At 48.1% G+C, this 15,879-nt stretch overlaps 1 protein-coding gene across 2 annotated transcripts in view; it reads left to right on the top strand.

Annotated features, from left to right (window-relative positions):
* Positions 1–9,131: 9,131 nt before the first annotated feature.
* ZNF704 (zinc finger protein 704) overlaps positions 9,132–15,879 on the top strand; it is a 102,932-nt gene continuing 96,184 nt past the window's right edge. The window contains exon 1 of one of the 2 annotated variants that reach the window (XM_035546166.2): positions 9,132–9,230. Coding sequence is in view for 1 of the 2 variants with exons in the window: in XM_035546164.2 (XP_035402057.1) it covers positions 9,502–9,774 (273 nt within the window). In the remaining variant the exon portion in view is untranslated. Of the gene's footprint in view, positions 9,231–9,431; positions 9,775–15,879 lie in introns of those variants that run through there. The other variant, XM_035546164.2, reaches the window with a different exon arrangement.

The following is a 15,879-nucleotide window of genomic DNA, read 5'->3' as shown; positions in this document are numbered from 1 at the left end:
AAAAAAATAAAGGGGGTAGCTGATCTGTTAGCTCCTAAGGTTTTACCGTAACCCATTCTCTAATTCTTGTAGTGAAATGGGAGACAGAGCTACAGCAGGACATGTAACTGGGATCTCCCTACTTTAAAACCACTTGCCTCTTCCTGTTCAACCAAAGAACAATCTCTGTAAGTCTTTCCTAGGAAGAGAAAGTTTTATTTGTCTCTACCCTGAAGAGGGAGGGAATACACAGACATTTGCAATGTATTCACCTAAAAAGAAAATCAAAGAGGTGAAAGAAGGCTGCATTCAAGGATTAAAACATGAACAAATGTGTTTATGTATCTCAGAGAAGCAACATACGAAGAAAGAGTTTTGAATTAAAACCCTTTTGAATGGGACAGAGAATCAAACAGCAATGGAAATCAGAACAACCAAGGTATTATCCATTCAAAGGCAAGAACATGCATGAAAACGACTACTAAATCCATTGTCACAAACGTCTTCGAGATCAGTGAAGCGGAGATATTTAGTGAGTTGGCATTGCTCAAAACCTACTAATCTCCATGAGCAGACTGAGATTCAAAGCAGACCAGAGAGCAACCCTTTGTTAATCATAATAAAGAATTTGCTGTATTCAAATGAAGTTACAGCAAAGTGGATGCGTGCCAGTGCAGCACCAGTGTTCCAAGAGAAAGACAAGCTAGGAAATTATAGACCCTTCATCTCAATGTCTGCAATTTGCAAAATAAAGAATACAACAGAGGAGTAAGTTTGCAAAATGCGTGTGCAAACGGAGTATCATTCTCTGTAATCTAGTTGCAGATAACTAGTAGGGATAGATGGTGTTGGTTAACTAATCTTTTTGAAATAACTGTGCTACACTTTAGTTATTAAACTTAAAATACTCAAATAATGGTTCGTGTGACAGGCTGCTCACCTAATGCTTTGTGGTAGAAGAGGTTAATTCTTCTTTAAAAATAGAGTCAGTTGTTCTGCAAGATGAACTTCCTGCTTCTGTAAGAAAGTGGTAATCTAGGTCCCATGTCTTTTAAGTCTGGGTTTGCAGCCAACTGAACTTCTGAAGGCAGAAGGGGCAACGTGACCACAGAAATAGACACAGAAAGAAAGTGATCCAAGTTGTTATCAGAAGCTGCATCAGACATCTTCAGGACACTTACATGTGTCACGGGTAATTATCACAAGCCGCTTTTAGAGACATGTAATGTTCATTTGATCACCTACTTCTCCTTTATCCCAGTAAACTCGCTGTGAAAAAGAGTTGTGTTTGAGGGAAAGTTATATGAAGAAATAAATATCAGAAACAAAATTATCGGTTTCATCATCTCCGCTTTCATTCCATGCCCTGGGGCTACTCCTTCATTCCTACTACTTGACCCCGCCAGCCTCTCACTCCTCTTTTGCTGTCCTTCCTCTGTGCCTACAGCCGTCCTCTGCTATTTTGTGTTGCTCCTTCTCTATGTTGTTTTATTGAGCCGCTTCGCTCTGCCTTTGTTTTCTGCTTTGAGACTGTTTATCTAAGTAACACGTTCCAAATGACTAACTCAGCCAAGGCAGTAGATGCTTCAATAAATTGTAGCTCAAGTAAAACTCATTATCTTGCCATCTATACCAGCCTTGCATTGTGTTAGCACGTTCTGACCAAGCAGCTTTAACACCAAGAGGAGAGAAGCCTCCAGGGTTACTCGGGTGGCTTCTCCCTGGGCTCTCCTCTTCCTTCCGCCCCGACCTCCCACCCCGCTGCTCTGTTCCTCCCACAACAAAGCCTGGAGTAGCAGCTCATTCATATTCTAAAAAAATATATAAAAAATGTTTATACACAAATAAGTTTGTTCTGTACACAACCGAAAAAGAACCCTTTGTATCTAATAACACTTTCTGTACCCGCAAGGTTTCCTTCTTGCTCACACAAATCGCTGATTAAGATATAACACACCGCTACCAAAGGGAGCCAGCAAAAGAGAATCACTCTGGTGGCTCTAAACAAAATTCAGCCAATTATAAACAACAACAAAAAATAATTAAAAGATAATAATTCCAGCCAGAACATTACTCTTGAAAAAGCAATCACAAGAAAATACTTAAAATACTTCAAAATTATTATTTTTTTCATTTTAACAGATCTTCCCTCTCAAAACGAAACCAAAGCCCCAGCCACCAAGCAGAGCAATAAATGAGATTTAGGAAGTGAAATGTAAAAATGTTCGCTGTTTCCTGGGGAGGGCTGCTGCAGTTTAGGAACTGAGCTCATCACAGCTACGAGTCGCAGCCTTGACTGCACTGCGAGCTCAGGAAGTGTATTCTGCCCCAAACCCACAGCCTGTTTAATGTTACACGCTTACATTGGTATTACGTCTGTAAAATATGTAACTGAGGGAGTACAAACTGTCCCGATCTAACTTGGCTCATAAACTGCGGTTTCCAGTTGGTCAAATTTTAGCTTGAAAACGATGAGATGCGACTGAGCAAAGTTTTGGTCTTTGCATGCATTTGCCGATTGCTGACTGTTTACTTATTTCAGGTTTCCAAATCTTATTTATTTTCACCACAGACGAAGGTTACAAACGCTCTACTTGGATATTTTTTTAAAAGGGAGCTGAAAGTCTTATGCAATACTAATTTGCTAACGGGGGCTTTGAGATGTTTTATTTACGAGTTATAAAACCGCTTATTGCAAAGGGAGGGGCTTATTGAGGGGGGCTCCCCTCAGCGCCAGGGGCGCCGGCCGGCCGCCATTTTCCGCCCCTCCGCCCCTCACACGTTGCCGCGCAACGGCCGCCAACGGGCCGCGCGCGCGGCGGGCGGGAATGGCGGAGCTGGCTGAGGGGGCAGTGCATGGCGGCGGCGGGCGGGAGGAGGAAGCCGAGGGAAAAGCCGAGCGGGATGGCGGCCGGGAGCACGGGGACGGGCCCGAGGGAGCCGGTCGGGCCCTCACGCAGCCGGGGGCATTGGAGCGAGGGGCCGGTGGGCGCGGGGAGCTTGTGGAGACCGGTGGCGCCGCTGCCCGCCTCAGCTCGTCCCCGGGTGTGTGACGGAGAAAGGCGGGGAGAAGTCTGCTGCCGAGCGCGACGGCGTTGTGCCTGTCCAGCTCCGGGGTGTTTTGTGGCTTTATTTATTTATTTTACTTTCCTGGAGGAGAGCAGGGAGGGAGAGGCAGGAAGAGGTCAGGCGGATTTCCCTTGGGAAATGGGGCGGCTTGTTCCCAGAAGGGGGCGGGGGAGGAGGAAAGAAACGACCTAGAGGTGGCTTTTCCAGGGTTAGTTTCGGTTTGGTTTTAGTTAGGGGAAAACGGGACGTCCAAGCTGTCAGTTTTTCGGAAGACTCCCCAGGAGCACCTCCAGAGAAACCTCCATCAGGGAACTTCCCTGAAAAACACAGCAAACACGGGCCTTAATGAGCCCTGTCTACCCACTGGGAATTGGGAACACGTACACCATGGAGAATGGCTCCAACCCTCAAACTGGTGTCCTGGCTTTCAGTTAATAAATTCACAAAATCTTCGTGGTTTGGGTGATCCCCAAGTTATCTGGCTAGCTGGTGTTTCCCTTAACTTCTAATTACTATAGAATTTACTTAAAGAGCCTTTGGGGTTAATGTCAGCGTGGTAATGCAAGCCAGAAATCTGGAGTGCTGTTTTCCAAGCAGAGAACATTCATCTCCAAGATTGAGAATTTACGCAAATAAAACTATGCTATCATAAGATAGGTAGCAGTATGATCAAAATAAAATTGTATCCGTTGCTTAATTTATTGGATGAAATGTTTTTATTGCTGACATTGACTGACAGCTATATAATTCTTTTCCTTGATTCCACAACATTTACGGTGGAGTTTCCATGTAAAAAGTGAGTCTGTAAGTACTGTTTTATGTGGTCCTGTTATATTTATGTTTTCCCGAGTGCGTGATCTAATTTGTTCATTTTGAAAGGAACAGCTAGTTATTTTCTTTGTAATTGCTACCTCTGCAAATTCAGTCTTGACTCTTAAGAGTCAAGCTGAGTTCTTTGACACTTCACTGAGAAAGGGGAAGTTGGCATGCCAGTCTTGCAATTTTTTAACATATGTTTAATTTAACTTACATGGGAAGTTCCACCTAAATTAAGGCAATGAACACACTTAAAATAATGTTTCACTTACTGTCTTTCCTTTTCTATGTGCTTCCTTTTATTCTGGTAGCATTTTAGGGATCATTATTCACACCCATTGCTATTATGCACAAACCACTTTAACCCGCCCCCCAACAGGTTTTTGTGTAAAATATATATTCACATTTCTTTCCAGTATGTGCTCAAACATTTGCGTGCCAGAGGCCTATGTTTTCTGTGTTTCTGCTCTCATTGCAGACTGAATATTTTGCTGTTGTTGTCCTGTGCTGTGTTCATTCCCCTTCTTCCTCTTGTTCTTTATTTTTTTTCTTCCTTGGTCCCTCTGGACTAATTAAGTAGGAAAATGTTAGTCTTTTTTTTTTTTTTTTTTTTTTTTTCAAATTCATGGCTTTGCTACTCAGACTACTTGATTTGATAAAGGGGATCTGTAGCCACGTAGCCATCATATTCATACTAGCATGAAACAGATGAGCTGACCTGTTTTTCTGGGAAACAAGGCTTTTTAAGAGACATAGTTGTGTCAGTTTTGTGAAATTCCTGATTGAAATAGTTAATAACAAAAACGTTGGTGAGAGGGTTTAAAAGGGACGTGCCATTCTAGTTGATGTTCATTCTCTCGCAGTCCAAGGATGGAACATCCAGAATTCCTTTCCATACCCGTGAGATTATTCAGAGCTAGTAAATGTTTCAGAGCAGTAACTGGGAAGAGCAATGCTTAATTGATGATGAATTTGGCGGCTTCATTCCAATGCATGGCTGGCGCTGGAACCTCCTTCAAGCAAAAAGCATAGCCCTGTCTGCAGGGCGGGATTTCGCTGCACAACAGCCAGACGCAGCGGTGACCTTGTGCTCCCCGCTCAATTGATGATTGGGGCAGAGGCAAGGCACAGAAGCGATGATTTCGCTTATTGAGAAGGGGGTCGGGAGGTTGCCACCTCTCCTTTTGAGCAGCATCTGGTAGACAATTTTCTGCCTAATATTGTCAATCATTGCCTTGTTCTCGAAGGTGCCTGACTGTCCTCCCAGCTGGAGTGAGAACTTCAATGCTCACTATAAAGCAAAACAAATGCAAAGTTTACAAAGGGGGTGTGGAGAAGGCAGGTCCCCACATAAAGAAGTTGGCAGGGGCTCAAATGCCAGGCGTTATGGGAGGAGTGGGACACACATGATTAGTGCACGTGCTGGTCTGAATACTAAAGCTCAAACAAATAGATTTGTTGCGCACTAAAAAATGAAAAGTGACTGACTACTTCAGCAGGTCGTGTTCTGAAAAATGTTGTGGTTAAGTGCGTGGAAAATTGGGGGTTTCTTTGCTTCCTACTGGTGCTAGACTTTTTTAAAGGCACGAAACTGAAGCATAGCATCGGTCTGGGAGGAGGTAGGAGCAGAGGGGACCTTGTCTCTAGTGATAAAAAGCTGGCATTCGGGGACAAAAATATTCCAAGACTAAAGGAACCTCTGCCTTTCAAAGCAAACCAGGCTCTCTCCCCAGCTTCGTGTCAGGCAAGGTTTGCCTGCAGTCATGGTCAGGATAGAAAGCAGCAATAGCTGAATGAAACACAGTGTCAGGCAGTTCAGTAAAGAATTAAATCATGAGAATACTTAGCTGAAAGATGGGCTGTACAGGGTGTCTGGGAAGAGTACGTATCATAAGAGAACTCCGCCAGACATTCGTGAGTACGGACTGGTTAAGTCAGTGCCAGGGAAAGCGAGAATTTTCCTGTGCCTAGTGCACGGAACTGCCCGGCGGATTTACGGAAAGAAGTTAGACAATGATTATTGGAGACAAACTGCAAAGCTGTCGCTGTCATTGCCCTTCACAGATTGTTCTGGAAGAACTGCTGGAGGGAGGAGATAAATACACGTACGCTTACCGGTGGAATTATTTTTCATAACTTTCTGTAGGGGGGTACTTACTGCTTTTTTGGAAATATGAACTGACTGCTAAGGTGAGGGGCAAGGGAGCATTTGGAACATTTCTGCTGTGTTGGAAAGCCGTGTACACAAAGGGAACGGGAACACGCACATTAACTTTTAATGAGCGTGGAAATCGTTGACACAGAAGCAGTTATTATTACAGCCAGAGCCTGTACGTTTGTGAGAGGCGTATTACGCTGCAGTGCCATCATTAGATGTCTCTGTTTGGCTAAGTGTTACCACACTGCCCCGTACATCACAAGGATTTTACTAGATGTCGGGACGTGGCTGTGGGCCAGAATTGTTCAGCAGTTCACCCCGAGAGCGCTAACACTGAGTCTGAGGGAAAAAAATTTGACGGGTGATAGCGGATTATGGTTTATGTTTGACTCTTTAACTATTTGTGAATGTAGCAGATTAAAGACACTGAAGAGTGCTATAGCTAGGACTCCCTGACCGTCCTTAGAAAACTTTCTCCAATATTTAACTCCCGTGGGAAGCACTGGAAGGGCAGTGTAGGTTCGGCTTCAGTCCCATTCATACTGCATGTCAGACAGGCTGGAAGAAATCGAGCAAGCAGTCATTTCTATCCTTTGTTTGTATCAAATATTGTGAGAGAAGTTATTCTTACTACAGCTCCAATCTGGCTCGCCTGGGAAGTGCTAGAAATCTTTAACCAATCTGTTGCAGAGTTGTCAACACTGGCTTCTCGTTGCATTTGATAACCCAGCAGGAGTAAAAAGCAGCAGCAGCTCAGATTACTAATCAAAAGTAAGTGTCCTCTGAGCCCCGTCTTGGGATTGCCCTGCCCACCTGCCCACTGAACTCCGGACTGCCCTTCTCTCTCCTGAGCCCGAAGGTGTTTTGCCCCCTCTCCCTCCAGCAGGATTGGGTTACCCTCTTCCTCCCTCACCCTGCCTAACTTTTCCAGGGCTCACCTGCGGTCCTGCTCTGCCTGCCGAGCTGCGGGGCCGCGACCTGCGGGAGTCCTGCGGAGAAGAGGTGGCGTGCTGCAGGATGGAGCAACTCTGCAGAGGGAGAAACGCCCCTCCAGCAGGCGAGCAGGCAGGCCTGGGGGGTCTCGCGTGTCCCTGAGACCTTTCCGAGCCTCTTTTCTCCCTCCTACCACCACGCTTCCAAACCAGAGAGCCTGGCTGGGAACTTTAGAAATGATAGTCACTGAACTGACAGCTGAAAATCCGATTGTTGGTTCACGATCCCCGCTTCTGTGTTCATCCACCCAAACGGAGTGAGGGGCGGCAAGTCAGCTGCCCCTCAGCGGGTCCGGAGCTAACCCGACCAAAGATCTGAGTGCAAGGTTCAGGTGAAGGCTGCACTGTGGGGTTTCACTGAAGTTAGCCGGCACGCTTGTGCAAGCCCAGCTGTACTTTATCATCACTACTTTCTACATGAGATCCTATGGTCTCCGTGCTATTATTTTGGGGTGTTCATGCTAGCATATATAATCCAATTTTGTGAAAACACATTTGATTTATCATTGCTAATTTTTATTCCGTTTTTGCTACAATTAAAAGATACAGGCTTTTGAAAACCTCAGTGAAGTCTCTCAGAATTCACTCTGGTATGTGACAGGTAGGAATGTGACATTCAGTAACAGGGTTTTAATTCAGATAACTGTGAATGCAGGCCACTACACAAGATCACAATTAGATTTAGGTGGTATTCAAGTGATTTGAAGGTATTTGAAATAATTTGAAACAATTGATTCTGTTTCTAGGTATCTGTGCCTTTGAGGTATGAGTATGAAGGAACTGGGAATGCCATTTAAATTCAGTGAGGAATTTATGTTTAAGACAAACCTGAAGCATAACTTTTTGTCACACAGTCAACATAGAACTAAAACTACAGAGAGTTCATCCTTTTTTACCCCCACAAATCTATCCTTTATGCAACATCACCTTCATAAAACCATGTCTGATCCACCAAGCAGGCACCACGAAGCTAAGAAGGGGCAGGACAAGGCTGGAGGTGGCTGTGCTGACAGCTGTTGCCACACGTGTCAGGAGGACGGACCCTCACCAGTGCTGGCAGCAGAAGCTTTGTGAGGTGGTCTGGGCTTTGTGAGGTTTGTCAGGTGGGCTGGGCTGATGTGGCATAGCTGATAAAAGCCGTGGTGAAACATCTGGAAATGTCACTTCATGACGTGCAAAGAAATACTGTTGAAAAACCAGATACGGTACAATTTGCCAGTGATTGTGTTACGGATCTCGTCCAGAAACACACCGTCTCCGGCAACCTGGAAAGAATAAATGAAAGCTGCTGTTCTGTGGGGCTGGGTGGAGAAAATCGAAACACCTTCCCTCGTTAGACCTGAAAAGTAACTTCATTATTTCTTTAAGAACGGTTACTGTATTACCTGTAATTTCCTGCATGGCAAGCACCGCATGTTGTATTCCAAAATGAGTAAAAATCATTACTTTTGACAGTGACAGCCTGCCTTAGAGGTGAAGCTCGGTTCCACGCTGACACATCACGGGTACATTTTGCACATTAGCATTTCGCTAAAACTGAACGTGGCGGGGGGACAGGTACTAACCTCTGGAAATGGAGTTACTGAGGTTTGTCTCTAAATGGAAAAGAATATATATATGTGGCTCAGAAGTGACATGTAAGCGAAGATTCAAAACTTATTTCGAGAGAGATGGTTAAAAAAACCATGTAACAAGCCTAAGGGTGACTAAGTTAATGTTAGGAGGTTTTAATAAACTGTATGGAAAGCTATAGGAAATGTAAATGGTGGTGGGGGAAACTTAAAGCTCTCGGTTTTGAAACAAATTAATGGAATTTTAAGAACTTTCAGAAAGGTAGTTTAAAGTGCAGAAGTACTGTAATTTAAAGGTAAGTAGAAGTGATTTTGCTGGCCATCCCGGTTGGTTTCTCCTCAGCAAGCTTTTCATCTTAGAGAAAAACAAAAAAAAAAAAAAGGGAAAAAAAAAGCCTGTTTTTTTTTTCTTTTTCCCCAAAAGTTGTATTTTTTCCCTTCCCGCTGTTTTTGCAACAACCGCGGCAATCCCCCCCCCGCCCAGGCCCGACCCCCCCGGGGAGGCGCGGCGGGGAGGCCTCCTCCGGCGGGCCCGGCCCCGGCCTCTCGGAGCCCCGGCGGCCGCTGGAGGGGGGCGGCGGTGCCGGTGCCGCACCCCTCGGCCTCGGCCTCGCCCTCGCCGCGGCCGGGCCCGGCGCGGAGCAGGTGGGCGGCGGCGTTCGGCCCGTGCCGGGCGGCGGGGAGGCCGGAGGAGGGAGGGAGGGCGGCGGGAGCAGGTGGGCGAGCGGCGGGGCGGCCGCGCTCCGGCACCGGCACCGGGCCCCCCCCATGGCCGCGGCGCGCCCGCCGCCCCCAGCCGCCGCCGCCGCCCCCCGGTGAGCGCCGCCGCCGCCGCCCCTTGGGCTCGGCGCTGCCGCGGAGCGGAGCCGTGCCGAGCCGAGCCGAGCCGAGCCGTGCCGGGCCGGGCGGAGGCAGCATGCAGGCGCGGCGCCTGGCCAAGCGCTCCAGCATGGGCAGCCGGCGGCTGAGCTCCTCCGGGCCGGCGGACGGGGCCCGGCCCCCCAAGCCCGAGAGCGGCTGGAGGCCGGCCCGGCGAGAGGGCTCGGCCGCGGCGGTGGAGGAGGAGGACGAGGACGAGGACGCGGTGGTGGTGGTGGAGGTGGACGAGGAAGAGGAGGACGAGGAAGGCGGCGGCGGCGCTTTGGGGAGCCCCCCCCACGGCAAGGGCCCGCTCCGGGCCGGCACCAAGGTGCGTCCCGGGCGGCGGCGGGGCCCTGGGGCGGGCCGGGCCGGGTGGCCCCGGGCTGCGGCGGGAGCGGCTCGGCACGGCCCGGCACGGCCCGGCCCCTGCCCGGCGCGGGGAGCCCGAGCTCAACAAGTCCCGGACAAAGCGGCCGGCAGCGGGAGGGCGGCGCCGGGCTGGCTCCGGAGCGGGCGGCGGGGCCCGGGGGGTCCCAGCCCCGGGGGTCCCAGCCCGAGCGGGTCTGGCCCCGCAGCGGGTGCCGGGTGCCGGGGTCCTGCGGTGCTCAGGTGGCACCGTGCTGCCCTGCGGGTTTCTGTCAGCGGTGCTCTCGTGGGGTGACCCACGCCGCTGTGTGGGCGTTCACGTGGTGGGTAAGCGGCGAGTGAGGAGAATAAACATGCCTGAGAGTTTAAGTGGTGTCCCTCTGGAGCTGTTGGTTGTGTTGTTTGTTTGTTTGAAATCCCTGTGATGACTCTTGCTGAACAGGAGATGAGGAGCAGTGCCACATTACCTTCGGAGTGCGCCCTGTGTCCGCAGGGAGAAAGAAAACCAGAGAGGGAAAGCGGCAGCAACACGAGCTGTCCCCGTGTTGCTTCGGCAAGTTCGATGCGGCAGTGCCAAGGCAAGCCCAGCCCAGTTCGGCCACCAGGCTCTCCGTGCCGCCGCCCGGTGTGCTCGGCTGCCAAACATGCCGTCTGACGCGTGGTCATGGTCCGGGTGGCCGGGCCATGCTGCCACAGCACCCGATGGCACCAAGCACTTGGGTGCTGGGCGTTAGCAGAGGTTTGGATGGAGGCAGCCCCTGCAGTGAGGGCAAAGGGCCTCTGGTCAGCCAGGCAGGTCGAAACAGTGGTTGTACAACCTGGTGACAGCCCGCACGAGGGCTGCCTGGGGGTGCCATTCTCTTCATCGGCCCTCAGCACACCATCAGTGTAGGTCTGTTACAGTGTACAAGTTGAGGTGGCTGTTATTTCATTTACTTAAGGCTATGTGTGCATATGAGAACATCACACCTGCAGGTGGTTTCTCCCCTGGAAAGTAAATCTGCCTCATAGGTGAGGTCACAGGAGCAGCGTGTGTTATGTCTAATAAACCCTCAACTCCTCCGCAGCACTGTGGTTCAGTAAGTAGGTCCAGGTATTTACTGCATCTGCAAGGATATTTCTAACTGTCGTGACCCGCTCCGTTTTTGCTTTCAGCGCTTACACTTTTAAGTACTATAAACTTGGAAAAATATTGCAATTTAATAATTTAAAGAAATTAAACTGTTTGCTTTTTGTACATTTCTTTAGGGATTGATAGTGTAGGAGTGCAGAAAGCTCAATCTAAGGGTTCTTTCAGGCAGGTTTAAAGGAAGAGACTAAGTAGGAAAAGCAGGCGTGAAATGAATGCAGGGGACTGGCCGCAGAACTGCGAGAGGATAATAGGCCTGGCACGGTGTGCCCGCGGTGAGTCAAACTGGATTCCAGGCAGATGGAGAGCTGGCATGGGGTCATGAGCATTTCCACCCCCAGGAGCTGAGTGAGCTGGATGGGGATCCGCTGTGGAGGTGGGACAGGGATTGTCACTGTGTCCAGTACCCTCCAGAACAGGAGACATCCCAAAGAACTTTAGAATTTAATCAGAGTCGAAAGCAAGGTTGTTTGGGTGCTGTTCTTGTAGTATGCTCTTCTCGTATAATGCAATTAAATAGAGGCATGCAAAGTTTGCATGTGTGGCATAGGTACAAACGACACATGGGTGTACACCTGACTTCTGCTCCCCTTGGTGGAATGGCATTTTGAGTCTAGAGATATCACTGGCTCTTAACAAAGTCACCTCTGTGGAGCGCCTGTGATAGGTAGATGAATGTGTCAAAGAGTCTGCAAAGGAATTGGTATTTTTTGAAGGAGCCTGAGAATTTGGTCCAGGAGTCAGAACGAACAGCACCCACGCCACCAGGTGTCACAGCGGTGTTTTCTCCAGTGGAAAGAAGTCCCCTGTGTGGTTGCACCATGGCGGTCAGTTCCTGACCACCACTCTAAAGTGTGGAGAGAGATAGGAAGTACTTTCCAAAGACAAATCTCACTTCTCCGATTTCGAAGGTCTTGGAAAGAGAGAATAAATATGAGAGAGGGAGAGGGAGAGATTGCTTCCTTTTGCTGCTGTGGCCACACCGTTATGCGAGAGGCAGAGGCTGGACGCTGAAGAGCACTCATTTTTTCCCCTCTCCCTTTCCCCTGCTGTTCCGACCTGATGCTGCACGTAGCTGGTGGGTAGTGCAAGGACAGCCGGGGAAACCTTTGGTGCCTGTAAAGCCTTGCTCAGAGCTACTGGTATTTCTGATATCATCAGATGTGCTCGTTCATATGTACTGGAAGAACAAGTAACGCTGAGGTGCTGGTCGTACCGACTCCTTTTGCGTGTGAAACTCTCCTGGTGCAACCCACAGTTTCTGCTTTGGCTGCATCCAGATTTATAGCCATTTGAAATTAGACGAGAAAGAAAAATAGCATAATCCCCAATGCTTTGTCTTGTAGCATGGATTAATTTGCAGTCCTGTTTATTTCATCTTTTGTATGGAGTTTCTCTGAATCCCAGCGGAATGCTTCCTGCTGACACTCCCGCTGCATTAAAATCTGCGAAATCAGTACGTGTGCGTGGGGAGGGTGTTTTATTTTGTACGCACATGTCAGTTTCACAAGTTTTTGTTTTTCCAAGCTTGAGTTGGAAAAGTGGTGGTCTGATATCCTTCGGTAAGCAGCCCCCCCTCCGCTGTGCTCCGCATGCTTCTGGGATGCCGCGTGCTGTGTAGAGACCCCAAAGCAGTGTGCCTGGGTTGGTTCGGACACCATGAACAGCCGCATCTGTGCTCTGCTGGGCCTGCTTCACGCTGTGGAAACTGCTCTTTTTGGCGATACGAGAGGAAGTGGTGGATGGGGGCTGTCAGCCCCCAGCCAGCCCCGCTGCAAGCCTCAGCGCTGCAACCACCGGAGCGCTGGGACTGAGGATTTGGGCTGGTAACAAACACAGGCTTGTGATAACTTGCCATCGTGCCACCGTATTTTCTCTGCTGTTAAAATGGTAAAGGGCTTAGTGGCTTCTGCTTAGCCCACCAGAGCTGCTGCTTCATCTCCAGCCCATGTTCTGCGCCCAGGTTCAAACTATGGAAACGGGGCATTTTGAACCCAGCCTGCTGTGGGCCTGCTCCTGCTCCTCCAGCAGTGTTTCCATGGGCTGTACCCTTTGCCTTGCCATAAGCACCCGCAAAATTATTCATTCTAGGCGTTGGGCTTGTGTGTGAGTACTTCTGTACTTCAGGAGGATGAATTTACTTCAGATGTAGTTGTTTCCCCAAACACTCAGCTCCCAGAATGTGACCCTACAGGCGTATGAAAACCCATGCTGGATAACCAGGATTTCACTTCTTGCACACAGAGGTGCCCTCAGTTTGTCCCACCTTGCGACATGGAAATTGCAGCAAGTGCAAAGTACAGGGCACAGACAAGGCGCTGTTAAAGGGTCTAAGTGTGGGTGGCAGCTGTTGGTAGCAAACTAGATTAATCCAGTGAAAAGTACACTTTTGGTCATGCTTTTTTGTTCTTCTTGATAGAGACGTACAAGCAATACATGGAACGTAGAAGGATCTTCAGACTTTGTCTGGAAGCAATTAGTTGCCTCTAATTTTGTTGCTTTGTTTCACTTGGTTGACTTCTTAGCTCCTTTTCTCTGCGTTCTTTCTAAAGCCAGGTATTAATTCGTTGTCATCCTTTAAATCAAATTTCAGATTTACTATTGGAATGGATTATAGTCTCACCTCAGGCAAAACAAACTTAATTTTTTTTATGATTAGTAAAGTGCTATTTAATTTAGCTTTCATATGTCCTTACAAATATATTTTAACTGGCAATTTGCAAAATGCAAAATTCAGCAAATACCAGATTTGCTTCGTGGTGGAGAGTTAGCAAGAACACTTTAGGAACTTGCATACTAAGGGTAAACTGAAAAGTTCTCTCTCAGACTAGTAATGATAATAGCTATGAGTATTTTTAGAAGAGTCTCTATAACATAGACCTCGTGTTGTGGTCTGGGAGCAGGACCCTGTTACGCTGGGCTGTGTGCGGACCCACAGCAAGCAGAGTCCTGCTCTACCTGCTCCTGTGAAGCTGAAGTGTAACACGAGGGAGAGCAAATGGATGCTGATAGACAATGGCAGCCCAGTAAGTTAAGACAATATACAGTTATTCACAGCAGCAGCTTAGCCATGGTTTTGCAAGAAAGTAAACATCATTTTTATCTTTCCAACTCCGTTCAGTTATCGACCTCGAGTGGAAACCTGGCGAGTGAAGTTGGTCTGGAAACTGCCCAAGTAAACTTGGGATTTTTTTTTCTTCCTTATTAAAAATTAAAAAAAAAAAAAAGTTTGTACATAGTATGGCTTAGTGGGGGCGGAGATGGGGGTGGTGAGATTGTAAGATTTTTTTTTTCCTGAATCTCCCATAATAAAGAATGAATGGGAGTAATTTGCTGGCGATTTTTGATGCGGTTTATTTTCTTGTTGTTTGTTGGACACGGACCAAGGATAACTACTCTGGCCTTAAAAGGAGCTGTATTAGAAAACTGTAATTATGTGAGACTAAGGAGGTGTAGCGGAGCTGCTAGCAGTTTTGCTTCCTGCTTGCTGGGCTGGTTTCATGCCGGCTGAGCTCGGCTCAGAGCGATCTGGTAGCTGCCATTCGTACGTGGTCTGTACCAGAGGGTAGGTGTGTGCTGCTCTGTCCTTTTGCCTCTGAAAGCTCCACACTGGAAAAGTGCTTTTCACGGTCCAGCCATCGATCCGTGTGATGCACCCTGCGAGAAGCACGGAGGCAGAGACCACCCGTGCCTTTCCCATCCCCACGCTGCCCAGCCTTGCTCCTGACCCCAGGCTACTGAGAAGCCCGATGGTCCCGTGGCTCGCCTTTGGACCCTCCTCTGTGTGCTCCCCACTGTTTGAGCGGGAACTCTATCCCCCTGAGAGCACTGTAGAGATCTGAAGGGACCGGGACAATAAACCCATGTCCCAGACCATGCCACCTGGCCGTATCAAGGTGGGGTTTTGCTGCTCGGGCAGTTGAGAGCATGCTGGTCCTGGCTCGTGTCCACTCTGTAAATACTGCTGCAGATTGAGCAATGATGGGTTTATTTATTTTTTCTCAGAGTAAGAGTGCCCATTGGCTTTCCCATCATTACCCTTGAGTATTTGTAATACTTTCAAGTGATTTATTGAAGAATTTATTCCTAAAAATAGCGAGCAGCTTGGCCATTCCTATTGCTCGAGGTCAGCCAGAAGAGTACAGAAGGATGGTAGGCGAAGAGAGAAACTGTAATTAGTGTTTTTGTTTATTTGTAAAAAGCGAATAGGAAGTACAAAGTGAACAAAAAGCGGGCATTAACTTGTGGGGTATTCAGCTTAGGCATCGTGGAGCAGTGCTGGCTATGTGGGAGCCCCGTGCCACCCGCCCCAGCCAGCAGCCTGCGAGCCGCTCACTTTCACCGCTCTGGAGACTCGCCAGACTTCCCAATCTGAAATGAGGGCCGCGGTGACGTTCGCCTCATTGTATTAAGAAGTACATGTGTGGGTGGTATTTGTTGTTTGACAACAAAACTAATGAAGACAGGAAACTGAACAGCTTCTGTTGCTTGAACTTTGGAAAAAAATACAGATCTTTTATTATTGATTTCACAAAAGATAGAGTCGAACTTCCGTAAAATCCTGACCCAGCTGAAGTTGATGGAAAAATGCCTTTAGTTTAAGCAGATTTGGCTTTTCAGCCCAATTACCTAACCACAGGTGTGCATTCACTGGTCTAAAAGCCTTTCTGCAGCAGTCCTACTCATTGCTTCAGACTATAGGAGGCAGCTACCATCACTGGACACAGAACCAGAGAAGGTAAAACGCCTCGGTGATTAGATACCGAAGTGAGAAATTACATAGCTCATCATTTTACTGTCTTGAAGGTGTTTTTTAATGCAGTGGAAAAAGGTTACTTGAACTTTAGATAGACATTGCAATTACGACGTGCGGTTTCAAGATTGGATGGTTACTTAGAAAATTTTCTGCTTCAGTGGAAGTGGCTAATGCCTCCATCA

Source organism: Cygnus atratus, chromosome 2 (genome assembly GCF_013377495.2).
Source record: "Cygnus atratus isolate AKBS03 ecotype Queensland, Australia chromosome 2, CAtr_DNAZoo_HiC_assembly, whole genome shotgun sequence".
In the NCBI taxonomy this organism is placed as follows: Eukaryota; Metazoa; Chordata; class Aves; order Anseriformes; family Anatidae; genus Cygnus; species Cygnus atratus.
The sequence above is the reverse complement of the archived record's forward strand: the minus strand, read 5'-3'. Positions and strand labels throughout refer to the sequence as shown.